Source organism: Sphaerodactylus townsendi, unplaced genomic scaffold, assembly GCF_021028975.2.
Source record: "Sphaerodactylus townsendi isolate TG3544 unplaced genomic scaffold, MPM_Stown_v2.3 scaffold_23, whole genome shotgun sequence".
NCBI lineage: Eukaryota > Metazoa > Chordata > Lepidosauria > Squamata > Sphaerodactylidae > Sphaerodactylus > Sphaerodactylus townsendi.
In genome coordinates, this window is record NW_025950396.1 from 896,133 (window position 1) to 917,648 (window position 21,516).

General features: G+C 46.7%; 1 protein-coding gene across 1 annotated transcript in view; it reads left to right on the forward strand.

Annotated features, from left to right (window-relative positions):
- Positions 1 to 21,516, forward strand: part of GDAP2 (ganglioside induced differentiation associated protein 2) — a 29,221-nt gene that overhangs the window by 5,991 nt on the left and 1,714 nt on the right. Inside the window, exons 4-13 of the mRNA XM_048482795.1 lie at positions 777 to 930; positions 2,904 to 2,992; positions 5,034 to 5,110; positions 7,132 to 7,291; positions 8,300 to 8,450; positions 9,313 to 9,389; positions 11,063 to 11,139; positions 16,319 to 16,458; positions 18,940 to 18,994; positions 20,843 to 20,986. Of these exons, the coding sequence (XP_048338752.1) occupies positions 777 to 930; positions 2,904 to 2,992; positions 5,034 to 5,110; positions 7,132 to 7,291; positions 8,300 to 8,450; positions 9,313 to 9,389; positions 11,063 to 11,139; positions 16,319 to 16,458; positions 18,940 to 18,994; positions 20,843 to 20,986 (1,124 nt within the window). The remainder of the gene's footprint in view (positions 1 to 776; positions 931 to 2,903; positions 2,993 to 5,033; positions 5,111 to 7,131; positions 7,292 to 8,299; positions 8,451 to 9,312; positions 9,390 to 11,062; positions 11,140 to 16,318; positions 16,459 to 18,939; positions 18,995 to 20,842; positions 20,987 to 21,516) is intronic.

Consider the following 21,516-nt stretch of genomic DNA (forward strand, 5'->3'; position numbering starts at 1 on the left):
CGGGCCCCCTCCCCTCCCTTGCATGCCACCCCTCACTCCCTCCCCTCCCTTGCATGCCCATTCTAGACAGGCCCATCTACAATATGACTTCTTTCCTGGCCAGCTTCCATGCCTACCCACCTGGCTACATTTCCCCCCAAGCTGCTTTTTAAACTTTCCTGGGAAGCTATGCTGTAGGCCCGTCTAGATTCTAGAGCAGTGATGGCGAACCTCTTTGAGACCGAGTGCCCAGATTGCAACCCAAACCCCACTTATTTATCACAAAGTGCCAACTCGGCAATTTAACTTGAATGCTGAAGTTTTAGTTTAGAAAAAAACGGTTGGCTCCCTCTTCTTCTGCCCCCCCCCCCCGCTCGATCAGGGGCCAGCCTGCTCTAGCCTCCAGCAAGTCCCACGCACACCTTTCTGTGCCTCTCTAGCATCTCTGCCTCCTCTGCACCCCCCCACCCCTTGGGCAGCAGCCACCCGGAGCACAGGCACCAGGCCCACCAGCTGAGTCATCCCTGCTCATCACGGTGCGCACACGTCATGCTCAGTGGCCCAGGCCAGCCTAGTTGTGTGTGGGGGGGGGGGGGATGATTTTCTGCCCTCCACATGATGAACTCTGTGAGTGCGTGCCCACAGGGAGGGCTCCGAGTGCCACCTCTGGCACCCGTGCCATAGGTTCGCCATCACTGTTCTAGAGGCATAAAGACTTTGGAACTCAAAACACACAAACGTTTCAGTTGCCTTTACTACTTCTCTTATTTACTACTTCTGTCATCTTCTTTCCGTAGGCTGCCGGACAGGGGAGGCCAAGCTGACCAAGGGCTTCAGTCTGGCCGCCCGTTTCATCATCCACACGGTGGGGCCCAAATACAAGAGTCGGTACCGCACGGCCGCAGAGAGCTCCCTGTACAGCTGCTACCGTAACATTTTGCAAATCGCAAAGTAAGTGTGTGTCTGATCGTGAGGAGTGAGCTCTGCTTCATGTCTCTGAGGGAGGCTTGTGTGTACAACAATCTGTCTCCCAGGAAAGTGTGTCGTCCCTCTCTTGACTTTGCATTGTCCAATTTGGGAACTGGTATTCATGGTTATACGCTTTGTGACAATGGAACGTGCAGGAGAGCCGATATTAGAACTCCTGATCTTGAATCATTAGCCGTGTGTATGGATCTCTTAAGGCAGTGATGGCGAACCTTTTCGAGACCGAGTGCCCAAATTGCAACCCAAAACCCACTTATTTATCGCAAAGGACCAACATGGCAATTTAACCTGAATACTTAAGTTTTAGTTTAGAAAAAACTATTGGCTCCAAGGCGTGTGTTACTTGGGAGTAAGCTTGGTGGTAGTCGGTGGCTTTGCTTTGAAGAAACCGTGCTACTCTTCCAACAGATGAATCACGACCCTAGGAGGGTTTACTCAGAAGCAAGCCCCATTGCTAGCAACTGAGCTTATTCCCAGGTAAAGGATCACGCATGAAAATCAGTGGGGTTTAACAGCGCTTAACAGGGTTACCTACACTGCTTCCCCAAAACTAGGTCTTAGGTTTAATGCTAATAATTGACCCAGCAGTCCAGGCCAGCCTAGATGTGTGATAGTGGGGCTGCAAATGGCACACTCTGTTTGCAGACCCTGCCTTGGCACAGAGAGGGTTTCCCTTTGGGAAGTGCCACCTCCTGGCACCTGCGTAAGCCACAGGGATTCGGGCTTACCCACCACTGTCTTAAGGGTTCATCCTTAAGCTTCCTTTCCATGTATCATCATGTGAAGTTAGGCTCAAAGCGTTTGGAGTCTACAATGAAGTCACTTTTGCTGAGGAGCTCTATCAGAGTACTTAAAGAGTATCCAAGCTTGAGCTATTTTAGTGTGACTTGCAGCCTCCTTCAGTCTCAGATATTTATAAATGTTAGAAACATCAGCTCCCATTCATGGAATGATTACAGTTCTGAAGCCAGTATTTGTCAACAGTATCTTAATACCATACCCTCTTTCAGGCCTGAGCTCTCTCGTTCACTGGCCCTTTACTGCCCTTCCAGAAACCACTGCTTAATTAAGCCCTGCTTGGAAGGATAAAGTTGAAAAGTTGTGCTGGAAGAGTCATGGGAATAAATTGCTTTGACAGAGCGGGTGCTTTTCATTCTAGATTGTAGCAGTATGTTGAAGTTTTATGCAGCTAATACCTACTGGGAGCACCAGATACGAACAAAATCAGGGGAATGTCATTATTGCCATCTAGGATACAAACAGCTGTCAGTCTTTTTTTAAAAAAAATTGGTTCTAGTGGGATGATGCCGAACTCTCTGTGGCAATAAAATATGAGTCTGATGAACTTCCTGCTTTGTTCTGACAGTTCTAGATCCTTCTGTTGTGCCATCTCATGTGGTGTTCAGCTCTCTGTGATGTTAAGAACATAAGAACATAAGAACTAGCCTGCTGGATCAGACCAGAGTCCATCTAGTCCAGCATTCTGCTACTCGCAGTGGCCCACCAGGTGCCTTTGGGAGCTCACATGCAGGATGTGAAAGCAATGGCCTGCTGCTGCTGCTGCTGCTCCTGAGCACCTGGTCTGCTAAGGCATTTGCAATCTGAGATCAAGGAGGATCAAGATTGGTAGCCATAGATCGACTTCTCCTCCATAAATCTGCCCAAGCCCTTTTTAAAGCTGCGGTGATGGTTTTACTCTCTCTTCTTTGTAACTAACTTTCCCTCACACAGGCAGCCACTGAGGTGCTGAGATGAGGCTGTGCAGGTACCTGGAGAGGGCGGGCTGTTTACTTTTGATCTTTGGCAGGAGGCACGTGACTCTGGGGGGCTTGCAGCCTACTCATCCTCCAGTCCCACCAGAGAGCCAGCACGGTGTAGCGTTTAAGAGTGGTGGACTCTAATCTGGAGAACTTGTTTGTTCCTCTTTTTCGCTGTAGGGAGCAGGCGATCTCTTCAGTGGGATTGTGTGTCGTAAACACTGTGAAACGAGGTTACCCTTTGGTTGATGCCACCCACATAGCGCTGCGTAAGTAGCCTCAGAAGGGTCACAGCTGTCGCTGTAAGGCAGCTGTGGGTCTCTTGCATTGGAGATTTTCCCCTTAAATCAGTAATCCAGAAACTGCACATGGTGATTTTACTGCCTTTTGTTGCTTCAAGTATAGAAATTCATTGCAGGACTGAACCATTGAAAATGTAGTTAGTTGGTAAGATAACCGTATTGATCTTGTGAGATGAGTATTTTCTAGCAACTGGTAACTGATAGACCGTATGCATTTGAAGAACAGCTAGCAAATACTGTAAAAGCATGGAGTGACTTGAGACAATGTGCTAAATGAGGACGTTGCAGTTGCAAAAGCAAGTTGATACATGAAGCTGAAGGAGAAGATTCAGATATGATGCCAAATTAAGGTTTGTGCTGAGCGTGGCTTTGACCCTGGACTTTGACCTGAGCTCCCAAGCGAAACCAAAATGCTGAGTTGCCAGTTGGCCTTCCGCCTGCTCAACACTCCCATCTCTATAACGCAGCTGGGAGGAAGTTCCTGGCTCCTCTGTTGATCGACAGCAGCATTCTCACAGACCAACAGAAAACCCTCTTCCTTCTGGACAACGGCTCAAGAGAAGCCTTAGAGTTGACTGTCAGGTTCCTCTGTATTGTAATTGCTCTTAATGTAATTTTGAAACATTTTATTCAGTTTTTAAATCATCATTTTAGAAGATCTTTAAAAATATAGATCCCTATTTTGTTATATGGTTGTTGTTTTTTACAAATTTCTATTTTTTTAACGTATGTATTATTGTTGCTATCTGAATGCCATTAAAGGTTTCCGTCCATTCATTCACTCCCATCTCTATTGTGCAGCAGAGGTCGGCGTAACAATAGCTTGTTCTGGATCAACTGGGACAGTGAGCCAAACCATCTTTAGCGTAAACCACAGGTGTCAAACTCACGGCCCTCCAGAGGTCATGGACTACAGTTCCCAGCATACCCTGCTGGCATGATGGGAACTGTAGTCCATAACATCTGGAGGGCCGCGAGTTTGACACCTGTGGCGTAAACCATGGCTTCAGATCAGCTCTTTAGATTTTGGTTTGCCAGTCAGTCGCTAACCACGGTTTGTCAGTTCAGATAACATGCTAGAATAATTGGCCATGCTGGCAGGGGCTGATGGGAATTGTAGTCCATAACACCTGGAGTGCCAAAGGTTCGCCACCACGGTGCTAGATTATAGCTTTTAAAATAGATCTATCTGTTTGGAGTAGTTTAACTCCCCTTTATTGCCATAGAGGCCCCCAATTAATATCCAACATCAGACATTAAAAGAGTGCAAAGATAACAGAAACAACACTCAAAGCCCAAGCATGTAGGACAGCTTTGATTTGCTGCGAGGTTAAGAAAACCTCGTTAGGCTTTGTTTAACGTGATGGTAAGACACTCTATCTAGACAGGTTACAAACCCAGAGTTGCATCCGAGTTTCCATTCCCCTAATGATGGAACTTTCCTCTGGAATGAGTCTTCCACCTGTAGAATATGCCAGAGGTCCCCTCTAGGGGTTATTACCCCTAGGAAAGTTATTAACATGCAGAGAGAGAGAGGCCCCTTCCGCACATGCAGAATAATGCACTTTCAATCCACTTTCACAATTGCTTGAAAGTGGATTTTGCTATTCCGCACAGTGAAATCCAGCTGCGAAGTGCATTGAAAGTGGATTGAAAGTGCATTATACTGCATGTGCGGAAGGAGACAGAGACTTCCTGAACAAAACATTACCCAATTTCTAGGTGAAAAGGTGTCCCCGCCCCTTCTGGTGTCCACAGGGATGGAGTCTAGCACAAACTTATTGTGCTGGGGGGTAGAGTTCCATAGTGCATTGACAAAGCCAAATCAGGTGCCCCTGCCGTTTCTGTTGGCCACCAACTTCAAAGAGACGGGTCAGAGCTCTCTGCTTCTGGAGCAGGCTCCAGGTGAGGCAGTGATGACATGAAAAAGGAGCAGGTCTTCGGTGTCACCTTCTCTGCAGGAGGCTTTGATCTTATTTTTGCTTTTCCTTTTTTGTTTGCCTTGCAGGGACAGTTAGGCGATTTCTCGAGATTCATGGGGAAACCCTTGAAAAAGTGGTGTTCGCAGTATCTGAGGCTGAAGAGGTACGTGTCATTAATTGTTGAGCCTCTTTGCTGCTGCTCTGCCATTGGTCATTTTGCCCTGCCCCTCAACACGCTACTGCATGTCCTAGTGAGCCTTTTTTTTTTGGTCTGTCTGGTTACAGCTGTCTTATGATAACCCCGTAGGATTTCCAAGGCAAGAGACTTTAAAGAGGTGGTTTGCCGCTGCCTGCCTCTGCGTTAGGACCCTGGTATGCCTCAGCAGGGGTCTGCAACCTTCGGCTCTCCAGATCTTCATGGACTACAATTCCCAATTGGCCATGCTGGCAGGGGCTGATGGGATTTGTAGTCCATGAACATCTGGAGAGCTGCAGGTTGCAGACCCCTGCCTTAGAGGTTTCCCATTCAAATATTAGGCAGGATCACGGCTGAGAGGGTGCTGCTGGCCCAAGATCACACAGCAAGCTTCCATGGTGTGAGTGGACTACAGTTCCCAGCATCCTTTGCCAGCATGATGCTGGCAAGGGATGATGGGAACTGTAGTCCATAACATCTGGAGGGCCACGAGTTTGACACCTGTGTCCTAGTCCAACATCTTAAGAAGAAGACGAGAAGAGTTTGGATTTATATCCCCCCTTTCTCTCCTATAGGAGACTCAAAGGGGCTTACAATCTCCTTGCCCTTCCCCCCTCACAACAAACACTCTATGAGGTAAGTGGGGCTGAGAGAGCTCCGGAAAGCTGTGACTAGCCCAAGGTCACCCAGCTGGCATGTGTGGGAGTGCACAGGCTAATCTGAATTCCCCAGATAAGCCTCCATAACTCAGGCAGCAGAGCTGGGAATCAAACCTGGTCCCTCCAGATCAGAGTGCACCTGCTCTTAGGCGTAGTGGCCCACCTATGGTGCTCCAGATGTTCATGGACTATGATTCCCATCAACCCCTGCCAGCATAGCCAATTGTAGTCCATGAACATCTGGAGCACCATAGGTTGGCCACCCCTACCTTAAGCACTACACCACGCTGGCTCCTCTTGATCCATTAACCACAATAAATTTGTTGCTACAATTCTTTGCAGAATTACTTCAGTTCAAGCCCATTAAATCAGTGGACCTAGATTGGAGTTACTCTGCACAGAATTGCACTGTTTGCCTCGTAAGATGGTTGCATTCTTGGTTCTTGTTGATAAATTTAAGTGATAGTTCTTACTAAGGTATAGTTTATTGAGCTGCTTGTTACTTCTAGCTGTCCAATATCGGGGAACACATTTCTTCAGTAACTGGAAAGAAGGGCGAAGCTGACAGGGGTTGATGGGAATTGTAGTTCATGAACATCTGGAGAGCCGCAGGTTGCAGACCCCATGCTCCAAAAGTTAAAGAAGAAGAATTGGTTTTTATAGCCTGCTCTTTCTCTATCTTTAAGGAGTCCTAAAACTGCTATCACCTTCCCTCCCCACAGCAGACACCTTGTGAGGCAGGTGGAGCTGAGAGAGTTCTGAAGAACTGTGACTGGCCCAAGGTCACCCACCAGGCTTCATGTGGCGGAGTGGGGGAACGAACTTGGTTCTCCAGACTATAGACCGCCACTCTTAACCACTACGCCATGGTGGCTCTCAGACCGAAGGGGAGAACGCAGGTTTTTCAAACCATAATGTGAAGCTTGAAAGCTTTCACAATGTCTTGTGTGGATTTGGCCAGCCCTAATAGCGAGTCTTATGTAGATTTTCATCTTGTGTTTTGAATGGGCCAGTATGACTGTGCAGCTGTTTCATTGATGGATCATGTTATTTCAAAAGTCAAATGCTATCCTGTAGGCAGCCCAGTGACAGAAGCAGATTTCCCACCGCCGTCTTTTCCCTTTTCTCAGAAGCCTTCCGGTGACCCTTCCAAGAAGGCATTGCTGGGGTCTAGAGGCCCTTGTAGACTGGAGGGTTGTGAGGAGGAGAGACCTTAGACGAGAGACCTGTAGTGCTCTGGCTGATCACAGGAGCCCGGCCCTCGTTCCCAGCTTGCCTTGAAAATGGGAGGCAGCAGCAAAGCATCCTCAATCCTTCTTCTTTTTACAGGCCGCTTACCAGAAGCTGCTGCCGTTGTATTTCCCAAGGTCGCTAGAAGAGGAGAGGCAGTCCTTGCCTTTCCTGCCTGCTGATATTGGTAATGCGGAGGGGGAGCCGGTGGTGCCCGAGCGTCAGATCAGAATTAGTGAAAAGCCAGGCGTTTCAGAAGGTAAGTCGGATGTTGGGTTGGGCGCCATCTGTGCATCTGTGCATGCATCTGTGCATGTATTTTTATCTGTAATTTTTGGAATTGCTGCTATAATGTATTTTAATGAATTTTAATGTTTTATCGCAATTGTATTTATGAGATCTTATATTGTATTTGATTTATGTCTCATTGTACACTGCCCAGAGCCCTTCGGGGGTTGGGCGGTCTATCAAGCCGAATAATAATAATAATAATAATAATAATAATAATAATAATAATAATAATAATAATAATAATAATAATAATAATAATAATAATAATAATAATAATAATAATAATAATAATAGGCACACTGGGTGCAGTGCCTAAAGACCTTGGACGGCACTTAAAAAAAAATTGGCGCTGACAAAATCACCATATGTCAGCTGCAAAACATCACACAGTCCTAGATGCTTGGGAAGTGTCCGACGTGTGACGTAATACAAAATCCAGCATATTGATCTTGTTTGCTGTGTATAACTGTTTTTGTATCAAGACGACGACGATGATGATGATGATTGATGAATGAATGAATGAATGAATGAATGAATGAATGAATGAATGAATGAATGAATGAATGAATGAATGAATGAATGTATGTATGTATGTATGTATGTATGTATGTATGTATGTATGTATGTATGTATGTATGTATGTATGTATGTATGTATGTATGTATGTATGTATGTATGTATGTATGTATGTATGTATGTATGTATGTATGTATGTATGTTCGTGCCCAGAATCTGGGCAGGATTTGGCAAGCGTGGGAATGGCCCACAAGCAGATTCCTGCAGTTTCCTTTTCACCTTGCGGGTCAGAATGAACTGGGGGTTTGCTTTACATCCGAACCAACTACCACTCGACTCAGATGTGCTGCATCTGCACCATTTCTGGGTGACGTTGTGTTGGGATTCTTTCCTAGCTGCTGTGCCGAATGCTCATGGTGGCACTCTCTCGACTCTTATTCTTGGACACTTTTGTTTGCAGAGAATTCTGACGAGGAAGGGCTCGAAGCGGACCTGGCGTTTATCGGGTCCCACGCTTTTGCCCGCATGGAAGGGGACGTGGACAAGCAGAGGCGCCTGGTTCTCCAAGGGCAGCTCTCAGAAGCAGCGCTGAAGAAACAGCATCAGAGAAAGTAAGAGGCTGATGTAAACAGGCGCGTCTGCTCATGACTCACTGGTTGTTGGCCTATAGACTCTGGCCCAGCCATTTTGTGTGGATGTGTTGATGGCTGCACGGTTGTGTCTTACAAGCATATGGGACTACATGTGTATTTAAACATAAGAACATAAGAACTAGCCTGCTTGATCAGACCAGAGTCCATCTAGTCCAGCACTCTGCTACTTGCAATGGCCCACCAGGTGCCTTTGGGAGCTCACATGCAGGATGTGAAAGCAATGGCCTTCTTCTGCTGCTGCTGCTCCCGAGCACCTTTTCTGCTAAGGCATTTGCAATCTGAGATCAAGAAGGATCAAGATTGGTAGCCATAGATTGACTTCTCCTCCATAAATCTGTCCAAGCCCCTTTTAAAGCTATCCAGGTTAGTGGCCATCACCACCTCCTGTGGCAGCATATTCCAAACACCAATCACACGTTGTGTGAAGAAGTGTTTCCTTTTATTAGTCCTAATTCTTCCCCCCCCCCCCCCCCCAGCATTTTCAATGAATGCCCCCTGGTTCTAGTATTGTGAGAGTCCTTGCTAAGAGTCCTTGGGCTGGCATTCTGCACTTGACATGTGCTAACGGTACCTTGACCTCTAAGCCGTGTTAATCCTCTAGAGAAAAATGCTTCTGCTAGCAGAATAGACCCATAGGATCCAACACGTGTAATCGCTTGCTAATATTTTATGTTCCCCTATTGCATTGCCATCGATAAGGCACAAGTTGTCGTTTATTCTAGTGTATTCATCTGGCAAAAGGCCTCAGCTCCTGGTCTTTTGTGATAGCCTCAGTGCCAAACATTGGACAGTTCTAGTCTCACATGTGGTTGTCTTCCAGTTACAGTCGCTGGCTGTGTCAGGCGAGAGCCGAAGACCTCTCCGACATCGCTTCCCTCAAAGCTTTGTACCAAACAGGTGAGTTTTAGAAGAAGAAATATTTGCCCCCAAACTCCTCTTCGCTGGGGGTTTGTCTTGTGGTGAAGGGTAAGCAAAACAGCACAATGAAAGGAGGAAATGATATGACTTGAAGAAGTTCACGTGTTCAGAGAAACTTGGGAAAGGTAAGTTTTTTAAAAGTTGACATCAAATGCGAAGAACATGGGATGGGAAACAGTTCTGAGACATTGATGTAGATGAGCAGAAGCTGAAAACGGTTTGAGAGAAAGTTGGAGGGACTTCCTGTGTGTTTGAACTCTCTCAGGATTGTGTCTCTTCTCATTCACCTAGGGTTGTTTTTGGGTTTCCCTGATAGTTGCCTTAGGGCTGTTCGGGAGCTAAGCACATTTCCCCCAACTCCATCCCAGTTTAGCATTCGTTCTATATTTTTGCCCCAAAGTTCACTCTGACGAACCTTGTTGAATTTCGTACCTGTTAAAAGAGCCGAACTCGAGGATCTGCACAAAAATACTCCACTCCGACTCCCTCTTATTTATGAAAAACACAGATTGGGGCGAGGGGGGAATTACCCCATGGGTCATCACTTCCGCAAACCTCAAAATCAGAAATAGTGCGTGTGTTACAAGGTGAAATAATAGTTGCCCGTTTGAAGTTAACCCTTTATTTTCCAAAAAAAAACAACCCTGAAAAAAGTGTTTTTGGCATACAAGGGTTAACTATGAAGAGGTGTCTTGTGTGGGGGAGTTGGTTTGGTGATACAGGGGAGCAGAATTATGTCTATGCCCCGAACCAAAATCAGAGTAGGCCCTTCCCAACTGATCTTTTGGGAGTCGGCTTGGAAAGGTTTATTTCTATTATTTTTGTTTTTATTTTGCAGCACACAGACGTGGTTCTGTTGTGCTCCACACCTGTAGTGCTTCAATGAGAATTTCTTTCCCCAGTGAAAGGAGTTACATGGCAGGAATCTTTTGTCTCTTGTTCTCTGTGCTCCTTTTTTATGGAAGTTGTAAAGCATATGCCAGAGCTACCTTTTGCTTTTGCTGGCAGAAGAAAAGAGGACGTTCTGCAGGAAAGTGTATTACTTCAGACTTGCGGATAGCTTATGGTTCTTATTGGTTCTTTGGCTCAACCTTATTTCTGCTTATGGAGCTGCAAAGTGGAGGATTTTGTTTTTCACAGCACACACCCAATCCAAGGCCGAAGCCTTTATTGGCATTTAGGCTATACAGTAATACATAATATACAAACATTTAAAATATGCAGAGATTTAAAATAAATAAAAGACACTACCCAATACAACATTGCATGGAGTTTAAAAAAGAGTTAATATAACCATAAAACAGACCAGAATAAAAATTAGCACCCTTTCTTTGGAAGACAGAGCTTAATGGTTTCCTGCCGGAATTAAACTCTCACAGATTTCTAAGATGGGGCTATTTAATCGATCAGCTTGGAACTATCAGAAAACTTGGCCCTCTGTCTTAAAATGGGGTTTATGTACTTCGCTCGAATTTCATCGTAGAACGGGCAATAGAAGAAAGTGTGCTGTATGGTTTTGGGGTCAGCCCAGCTCACAGGGGCAGAGCCTTTCTACATAAGCAACATTTTGGAATCTTCCTTAGAGGAGAGCAGACGGCAGGGCGTTGAGCTTTTGTTTTTCAGTATTAACCTCAAAATTATTTTCTTTGTAGGCGTGGATAACTGTGGCCGTACAGTGATGGCCGTGGTTGGAAGGAATATTCCCGTAACGCTTATAGACATGGAAAAGGTGAGCTCCCAAGATAAAATTTTAGACATTTGTGATCGTGATTCTTTATAGAGTGGCAAGTGCTTCTCTTTAAATCCTGGTTTCAGTGGCGTGTATCCAGATCCAGAGCTCCGCAGACATATTATAAAAAGCGTGCTGTGATTTCTCATAGGTTTCTGACAAATTCTCCCCTCCTACTGCAAATCCCTACTCTTCCCACTGCACTATTCTTGAGGATCTTCCAATTCAGGGGAGCAGAATGTGGGAGATGCTGAGGAGGCATCTGAGGTCTCCAGATCACTTGAAACAAGCCAGTTGGCATCGACTACATCAGGGGTCTGAAACCTGCGGCTCTCCAGATGCTCATGGACTACAAATCCCATCAGCCCCTGCCAGCATGGCCAAAGCTAGTTGGCATAGACTACATCAGGGGTCTGCAACCTGCGGCTCTCCAGATGTTACAGATCCCTGGGCTACATAGAATTCACCTTGAATCAGAATGCCTCCTTTTTTACTTGGCACCAGACCTGGGAATTCACCCTGTGAGCTGTTTTGAACCACGTTTATTTATTTATTTATTTATTTATTTATTTATTTATTTATTTATTTATTTATTTATTTATTTATTTATTTATTCGGCTTTTATACAGCCCGATCCCCGAAGGGCTCCGGGCGGTGAACAGCAAGGATTCAGAGACAACAGGAGCAAAACACATATACAATATAAAGACATAAGCTCCATCTCATGTCAGCACTAAAATAACCTAAAACCAGCGGAAACAAATTAATACATAAAAGCATAAAAGCAGGCATCCAACCTCAGATTTAAAACCTACCCCCAGAAAGGGCGGTAGGCCCTCAATATGAGGGGACCCTGATGTAACAGCAACCCTGAAAACCAGAGGGGGGGCAATAAGGAGCAGTAGGGGGGCACCATATCAGCGGCCAGACACTCCCAAAGGCCTCGGGTGGAACAACACAGTGCCGGTACAGGCCCTGCCCGGAACTCACCCCTTGGATCCCTTGTGAGGGCCCGGACAGTAATGGAGGAAGGGTGTTCCCACCGAAGCAGGCGGGAACCCAGTGCTGTAAAAGTCCTGGCCCAGCCAGTGGAGGCCAACCGTGCATCATAGAGGGGCCAGGGATCACCAGCAAATTGGCCTCTGCTGATCGTGCATGAGGCCGAAAGTAGGAAGATATATGGGGGTGATGCGGTCCCGAAGGTACGAGGGTCCCAGGCAGCTGCTAAGGCCTTAAAGGTCAAAACCCACACCTTTGAAGATGATTCGGAATTGACTTGGAAGCCAACCAGTGCAGCTGGTATGGCAACACAGGTGGCTGAATCTCTATGGCGTCTCTAAAGAAGCCTCCTGTGAGCAGAATGGCCGAGCCGCCCGCATGCTGGACCAGCTTTAACTTCCGAATCAAAGCGCATAGGGAAGGCCAGCGATAAAGCGAAGATTACAATATCAAGTCTAGCCTGGAGGTGACCGTTGCATTGGATCACAGTGGCCAGGAGTCCATTTTGGGAGAGAGAAGGGGGCCAGTCACTGGGCCTGGGCGTGAAGATGGAAAACGCATGATCCGGGTGTGTAAGGAGGCCACCTGGGTCTCCATAGAAAGAGAGATGATGAATCCAGGTGGACCCCCCAGATCTTGGGGACCCGGGTGAGTGGAGGTCGGCGCCAATGAGGACCCCCACCTCCCACACACCCGGGTGACTGGAAATCCCCAGCCTACTCCCTCGTGGCCCAGCCATGAGGGACCTCCCCGCTCTTCGATAGGATTCCAGTTGCAGCCTGCTCTGTTTCAACCCAACCAGCTACTTACTCAAACAATGCTGGAGAGCCACAGGGGCAGCGATCGGCCTCCCCCCTCCATCCAACCAGAATGAGCTGAGGTGTCATCAGCATACTGGATGACAGATCAGCCCAAAGCTCCGTACCAGCTGGAGCAGAGTGGTCGCATATAGATGTTAAATAACAGCCCCGGGGATAACGAGGTGCCCCCCTGAGGTACTTTCAGCAGTGAAGCGGGCACCACCGGGAGGCTTCATCCCCATACACCCTCACTTTGCATGGCTCCGGCCCCGGAGAAACGAGGCAATCCACTTGAAGGAACAGTGCCCGCTTTAAAGCACTCCCAGAGGCGGACCAGGCGGTGGGTCAAGGTCATGATGCGACTCATATCAAACGCTGCGGTACGATCTAACACAACCAGCAGCGCCCATCCGCCTCGGATCAAGCTGTATACCGGAGCGCATCCGCGCTGGCGGCGGCGAGAGCCAGTCTCCGTCCCATGCCCAGCACGGAAGCCGGGACTGGAAGGGATCGAAAGCCCGATGTGTCATCCAGGAAAACCCTGAAGCTGCTCCATAGCACCATTACTCTCTCCAATTACCTTCCCAGAAGCGAAAGATCTCGGGGAGGACGGAGGCGGTAATTGGCCAGATCACTTTCGGATCTAACGATGTAGGTCTTTTAAAAGGTGGAAGCGGACCACTGCCCTCCTTCTTCAACCCATCCGGAAGAAGACTCCCTTGCTCAAAGGGAAGACCATTGATGATATTCAACAGGATGGGGTGCGTAGAGTCTACCGAAGACGAAGCTTTGCACTTATATAGCCCAGGAGGGGCACGGATCCAGAGGACAGGTAGTAAGGTCTAACAGCAGCCAAGGCCCTGTCAACAGCGGCAGCATCCGGAGAGCAGGGAGAACTGGGCCAAACTTCCAGGCCCGAAGACGGCAAGGGAGCCTCCAGTTCACTAATTGTTAGCCAGACAACGTGGGCAGGAAGGGTCCTGGCATGTGAGCGACTTGGACTTTATCTGCAAAAAAAGCTCATAAGAAGCCTCGACAGCTTTCAACAGCCAATGTCGATGATTTGTGGACCCTTACTCTGATAAGTGGAGAGGTCAAAGACTCAATTATACTGAAATAATTGTGCCGGGCGGGAGCTAGCAGACGCTTAAAGAGAGGGAGGAAAAAGAAAGCTCTCTTTGTCTTCGCTTCGTTTGCCATCTCCATAGGCCTTCATAAACGTCCCTATAAGATGTCTCGCGCTTTTGCGTCGTCACGAGATTTCCTCCACACTCCGGCCTTCTAGTCGTCTAAAGCGCCCGTTTCATATGGGCGCAGCTCCCTCGGTTATACCGAGAGGAGCCTGCTGCGAATCACGCGAGGAAGCGAAGAAGGACGCCGAGGGAGCAACAATCTACCGATGGCATCGGAGAGCCGGGAATTCCAGTCCTCCACCTGCTCATCCGAGGTGTGCCAAGCGGGTTCAGGGTCCCGTAGAGCATTCAGGGAAACCAAGTGGGATCCATATATAAGTCTCCGCTGAGGCTGAACGCATAAATCAGCCCTACAGCCTAGGCCGGGGTTGGCGCGACAAGTCCATCCCTAACCTTCAGGGCATAAATGGTCCGGACCATGGCACCTCTCTATCTGTAGAGGATACGGTGACCATTATCAACCGCTAACTAACCAAAGACCAAATCCGAAGCGTGCGGTGGCCGGCCTCATGAGTGGGGCCAGAGTTTACCAGGGAGAGGCTCCAGGTGTCGCCATGGATGACACCAGGTCCGCAGCCGCTGTACGCCATGAAGGGCCCGGCGTCTGTAGCATTGGACATTAGAAGTCCCCAGGGACAATAAGCCTGGGGAACCGCATAATGCCCAGTCCGCCCACTCACACCTCCAGCAGCCGGTAGCAGGCAGTCCCTCAAGTAGCTTCGGCGTTTCTTAGGCGCTAACCGGTACGCCTCAAGAGGGACTGCCATCCTCCTCAGCGGCCAACCACTCTAGGCCGACACACTCCATGCCAGCGATCTCTCTGGGACAGGGGGGCAGCCCTGAAGGGAATGGGAATCCCGGATGAACAATGCCACGCCTCCCCCCCGGCCTGGCAAGTGTTACGGTGGACTGGTGGAAACATCGCGAAACCGGGTGGCCTTGCTGGTTTACGCTTCCAAGGCTGCACGGTCTCTACCCTCTCAAGACGCAAGTTTCCGATTGATTACAAAGCTTGTGGTCCATCTGCTGCTGGAAGCTTCGAAGATGAGTCGCGAAGCACAGTGGTTTTATTGTTAATGGACCTGGCATTGATCAACACCAGAGACGAAGCAGAGTAACCCTGAACCCCATCACCGCCGTCCCTAGGGATAGGTCGGAGGTCAGAAGGTGAACGAAAGCATAGCCATATCTCATTCGCTGCTTCTATCGCCTTATGGCCCCCGCCTACCGCTATATCTACCCCGTCCCATCAACACCGGGATCCCCAGCCCCAATTCAGGTGCCCCCATTGCTCAACCGCCCACCCCAAACTCTATAGCCTCAACCACTTCCACAATAGTGGACCCAGCCCCACCACTAGGCAGCTAAGCACTATTCTAATTTCTTAATCCTAAGGACAAACATACAGGTTGAAAAATTTCTACCGTCAGCTGAACCTAAACAGTACTAAACAACAGTTTAGTGTGTCAAAACATCTTGCAGAGAAGCCTTAAATTGTCCACGTTCCAATTTAAACTTTTTTCTAGTTGGGGAAGGAGCCTGGATCTGCTGGAGAAAAGGATCTTGCTCAAACTTTAAAGCTCGCTTAAATATCAAATTCTGTTAATCTCCAAACATCACACACTGTTGTACTGTTACAGCAGGCTTGACATGAGAGACCTGTTATATTCTTCTCAAGCTTTTTGAGCCTTTGCAGTTAAAGCTGTAAAAATCCTCTGAATGTAAGAATTATTTTTATTTGTCCGTCTGAAACTGCATACTTAGAAACTTTCACCTCCCTCCCCCCCTAAAAAAAGTGGTCTCTCTGATTCTGAATAATTCAGTATCTTTTGAAGTGCGATGACTTAATAAAGGTCATGTGGGCGTAAAGTGCTGTCAAAGTCGCAGCTGACTTAGTGCAATCCAGTAGGGCTTTCAAGGCAAGAGAGTATCAGATACGGTTTGCCATTCCCTTCCTCTGCACAGTGGCCCTGGTGGTCTCCCTTCCAAGTACTAACCAGGGTCAACCCTGCTTAGCTTCCAGACTCTGATGAGATCAGACTGGCACGGGCCATCCGGGTCAGGGCTAAAGAAGGTTAGTAGTAGGAAATATTTAAAGACACGGGCGCTTGTTTGTTTTGAGATACACAAAGGATAAATGGCACGGTTCTCTGTTGAACTCATCAATGCTGCTTTTCTCCCTCTCAGGCTCTGTTGTATTTCGTCCACGTGATGGACCATATTGTGGCGAAGGAATACATCATTGTTTATTTCCACACCCTCACTAATGTCTACAACCACCTAGACTCGGATTTCCTGAAGAAACTCTACGACATCGTTGATAACAAGTAAGTGTCCCCCGAGGTGTCTTTTAGCTATGCCGTCTCATCTCATTCTCCCACCTCCCACAAAAAACCCCCCGCAAAGGAGCTTCATCCACCCAAAAAAGGAGGACAAATACCATACCAGGGATATGACCTATATCTTAACATTCTGCTCACCCAGGTTTGAATCTTCCTTCCATCTTGAGGCATCTTCATCCAACTGACATGGCCAGTGGGGGAAGAGCCTCTTAAGATAGATGAAGGCTTTCAACTTTGCTGAGCAGAATGGGACAAATTCTGGCTGGTGCTCGTATGAGCCAGAACTCTGAAAAGGTGCACAGCCTTCTTTGCAAACCTGGAGGCTCAACTTTTGGAATGTTTTCAATTTCCACCCCCTCCCTCCCCTCAGCTTTCAAAAAATAAAATTTAATTTTAAAAGTTTAATTCCATACCTTAAAGAAATATCTATGAAATTCCCAAACAAATCAACGAGGCCAACCATCATAAAATACACTGCTAATGTTAAAATCACTCTTATCAAGTGAGCACTCATGGTAATCACCAAAATAATGTATACAAACCACTTAAAAACATTGCAGGAGTCTCGACATAAGAAACCTGACAGATACATAGAGAAATATATTTTTGTAGATCTGCCAAGAAGAGAGAAACTCAGACAACCTGAGGAGGACTGAATATGCCCCAGGATCAATGAATGTTAATAGCCATTGAGGACCAGTTTTTAAAAGGGGAGGAGGGCTCAAGCCACTAAATCCCTTTGTCCCCTCTTTTTTTTCTCCCCTCTGAAAATAACTTACATTCCTCCATCATGGAACACATCTTTTGTAACATTTTCAGATAACGTACCGGTACTTATCAAATTTCTACACAGTGCTGTGGCTGCTACAAAGTACTTTGACTACACACAGTAAAAGGTGGCCAAGTAGAATAGACCATTCTGCTTCAGACTGCGAGGGAAAGATATCACTTTTCAAAGTTCCCACGCATTAATAATCGCCTGTGAAAAACTAGCACAGTATGCAAGGGACTGTCCTAGAATCTTTCTTCCTGATGTGCTGTCTTATTTTTGTTTGAGGGTGATTATGCAAAATTTTTTGTTTGAGGGTGATTATGCACAAGGTCTCTGCTGCGCTGCAGGGGCGAATGTCTGTCGTGGTAAGATTTCTCATACTGATGTATTTCCTTGAGCCCTGCTTTCATTTCCCATTCTGTCCACAGCAAGCGACACCACTTCTAGCACGACTTTAATTTGCTTTGCCGCCAGAGCTGGTAATTTGCTGATGAGCACAGCTTTGCCCCGGACATCTTCCCTCCACCCATGGTCAGCCTACCCAGCTTCACCTTTCCTACTCACTCGTACTGCCGTCTACACCTCCCCCCCATTCCATGTTTCCAGCTCCTTCCTGCTTCCAGCTCCTCCTGCCAGCATCTTTGGAAATAAAAAAAAAGAATCTCAACTGCGCAGACTTAGTCAAAACACACCAACCTCTAAATTCTCATATCAATATATCAGTATCTCGGTATAATAATAACAGAGTGCTTGATCCTACCATACACCCAATGTTTCTGTACACTCGGCCCCCCCTTTTCCAGAGATGGTGTGCGTCCTGCGCCCCCACCCTACAGGGCTTCTAAAAACTTTATTTCAACTTCAAGCATTTGTACTATGTTAGATCTATTAAAATGACGATAGATCTAATACAGGAATATCGAAACAACAAGCCTCTCTTTCCTCCTGCAGCTTGCAGCAGCGACAGGAAGTATGTGTATGTGGAGGGGAGGGATAGAGAATGTCAACTTTAGGACATGGTCCTCTTCTTCAGCAGCGTGGGGTCCAGATAATTGTTTTGCCTCTTCCATTGAGTTGGGGATTATTTTTAGAAAGGGCTACAATATCATTATAACTGCAATAACAGCAATATTGATAGAGCAGTAAATTAAATGCTTTTATAAAGCCAGCAAAATTGAGACTAGCAGGTGTGATGAGATCTGTGCCTTTAAGAGAGAGTTGATGGGCAGGGTTAAGAGAACCGGGAGAAGCAGACCAGGGAGGGTTCACCAGACTTTCAGCAGACAAGCGGCACAGCAAGGAGTGAGTGCTTCCTTGCATGTAAACAGAAATGCGAGGAGACCCCACTGCAAGCTCACTGTGTAGTAAAGAGCCCAGAGATAAGCCTTCCATGCATAATGGTCCAAAGAATTCATTCAACATTTGTTGTTCTGAATTCTAGCATCTCTGCTGCAGGTATTGACAAGGTCCACCTGGGCCTTTTGAGGGAGACAGGCTGCACAGTGCTAGAACTTTTCTGCTTTGGTTTTGATAACCTCTTCAGTTTCACCCTACAGAAATTGTTCAGGGTAGTTTATTAAATGTAGTCCTGGGAGAATTGGCCTTTTGACTAATCACGACGTGAAAATTTGGGGCCAGGATTGCTGAGATTTCTTCCACGTCTGAGATGCTAACTGCTCTTGTCGTTAACTTAGGTACAAAAGAAATCTGAAAGCCCTATACTTCGTCCATCCAACATTTCGCTCAAAGGTAAAGTATGACGCCTCCAGGTGGAGTCATCTTTAGTACCATGAACTGATTAATTCTGTAGCGCTGCAGTCATTTGGTTTAGATAGCTATTTTAGGTTCGGTAGCTGATCAACTCCCTTTCATGCCTCCTCTTGTAAGTGACTTCTCCTGAAAGAGATCCTCGTCCTCTGTCCCTTGATGATCTCTAGATGATCTCTAGGGGAAAGATGACACTATAGAAGAATGTTAACCCCAGGATGAAATCAAGCTATTGAGAATCGGTATACTGAGGAAGATACCTTCGAAAACGCACTTCAAGGCAGGCCGATGGTCGCGATTCTATACAGGGATTCCTCCGCATTTTTTCCATGTACCATCTATGAATGGACTCAAGGCACCGGAGATATCAGCTCTATTTGTGAAGTTAAATTTGGGAATTACAAAAAAAATGGAGATACTCAAAATTTCTGTTGGAATTTGAACAGTGTGGTCTCCATATGGACTTGTGAACGACTGTTTGTCAATACAGTTGGTGAAAATTTGTGTAGTTCCATTTTGAAACCATACAAAATATGGACATACTAAGAAAATTTTGGAACTCATTAGTCACATATGGACCTTGTCATTCTATCTTAAACGAAATGATGAAATTGTATTTTGATATGATTTATTGACACTGGCACTTTATATATATTATGCACTTTAATTTTCTCATTATAGTAGATTAGAATAAGGTTAGCATTAGTGTAAGTGGATTTACATGTGTGCAATAATAATGAAAAAATAACCTTGAGTAAATGTTGCTTTGAATTATTGTAAATTATGTCTACATACAAATCCAGGTCAGTGTGCCAATTTTGAATTTTTGAGTTGTTAACTTCACACTGTACTTTTGCTGGAGGACTGGATGGAAATATTTCTGGAGAAAAAAAAGTACTTCTCCCTTTCTTCCGGCCTCTCTTCAAATCCCCCCCTCTCCCCAAATTCATCTTTTCCTTGGCTTTAACCTTTGCTCCGGATTTTAACCTTGTTTCTTAAGCATGTGCTGTATTTTCAGATTTTCAGTCTTGTGTTTATTTGTTTCTCCCCCCACCCCCCTCCAGTGTGTGTTTTAGAACTGTAAGCTCCATGTCTCTTCTGGCCTGTGGGACTCCAGAAAGTGCCATTCTGTGTAAACAATAATAATATTGCCACAGGAGATGCCATGCCAGTTATCAATACCTTGCCAGGTCTTGGCTCAGCAGTGCTTAGGATGGGCACTGACCACAAGAAACATGCATGAAGGATGACAAAATTTGATGGCCGTATTTCCGTTATCTGTCATGCCATGGTTCTTGCTTGCTTCTGCAAAGCAGCAATCGATGATGTCTTTTCTATAATTGTCTTAAAATAGCAGTAAAACATTTTGAGAGCATAAACTCAATTTTGTCTGCTTTTACCTGTTCAGTTGAAGCACAGAAGGGCCATTTGGGTTTGTTGATGTATCCGCTAGAGCAGAGGTGTCCAACTCTGGCGCTTCAGATGTTCATGGATTGCAATTCCCATCAGCCCCATCATGGACTACAATTCCCATCAGGGACTGGTGGGAATTGTAGTCCATGAACATCTGAAGCACCAGAGTTGGACACCCCTGCTCTAGATCAGTGGTTCTCAACCTTCCTAATGCCGCAACCCTTTAATACAGTTCCTCATGTTGTGGTGACCCCCAACCGTAGAGGAGTGGCGTCTCGGTTCCTAAGACCCTCGGAAATATGTGTTTTCTGATGGTCTTAGGCGACCCCTGTGAAAGGTTGAGAACCGCAGCTCTAGATGAATACTTTTAAAGCAAAGGATTATCCATAGTGTTCATGTTTCTTTCTTGCTCGCTAGGTATCAACATGGTTTTTCACCACCTTTACTGTGTCGGGCCTGAAGGACAAAATCCACCACATAGAAAGCCTCCAGCAGTTGTTCACAGCCATCCCCCCGGAACAGATTGACTTTCCGCCATTCGTTCTCGAATACGATGCCAGGGTAGGTGGCGCCTTCTGTTCCCAGTTTGATGCGAGAACCCCAACGGCCTTTCCTTCCCATTGCATACAAATCACTCCGAGTGCTTTGGAAACAGGCAGGATTTTGGAATCCCTTTTGATGCGGTCAAGAGTAGCCTGCGTCTACGGGATGGAGAGTCCCATCAAGACACAGCCGACTTACGGCGACCCTGGCAGAGGTGTCCCACACTGGTGCTTCAGATGTTCCTGGACTACAATTCCCATCAGCCCCTGCTGGCATGGCCATGTTGGACACCTCTGCTGTAGGGCTTTCAAGGCAAGAGACGTTTGGAGGTGGTTTTGCATTGCCTGCCTCTGTGTGGGCTGAGAAGTGTTCTAAGAGAGCAGTGACTGGCCCACGATTAACTTCAGCTGACCTTTATTAGGCACACTCACGAGAAATAAAACCAAGCACAAAACAGAGCAAAAATCCGCACGGTTCTTAAAACTTAACACCAGGAGAAATCAAATAAGGGACTGGCCCGAGGTCACTCAACAGACTTTATGCGGCAG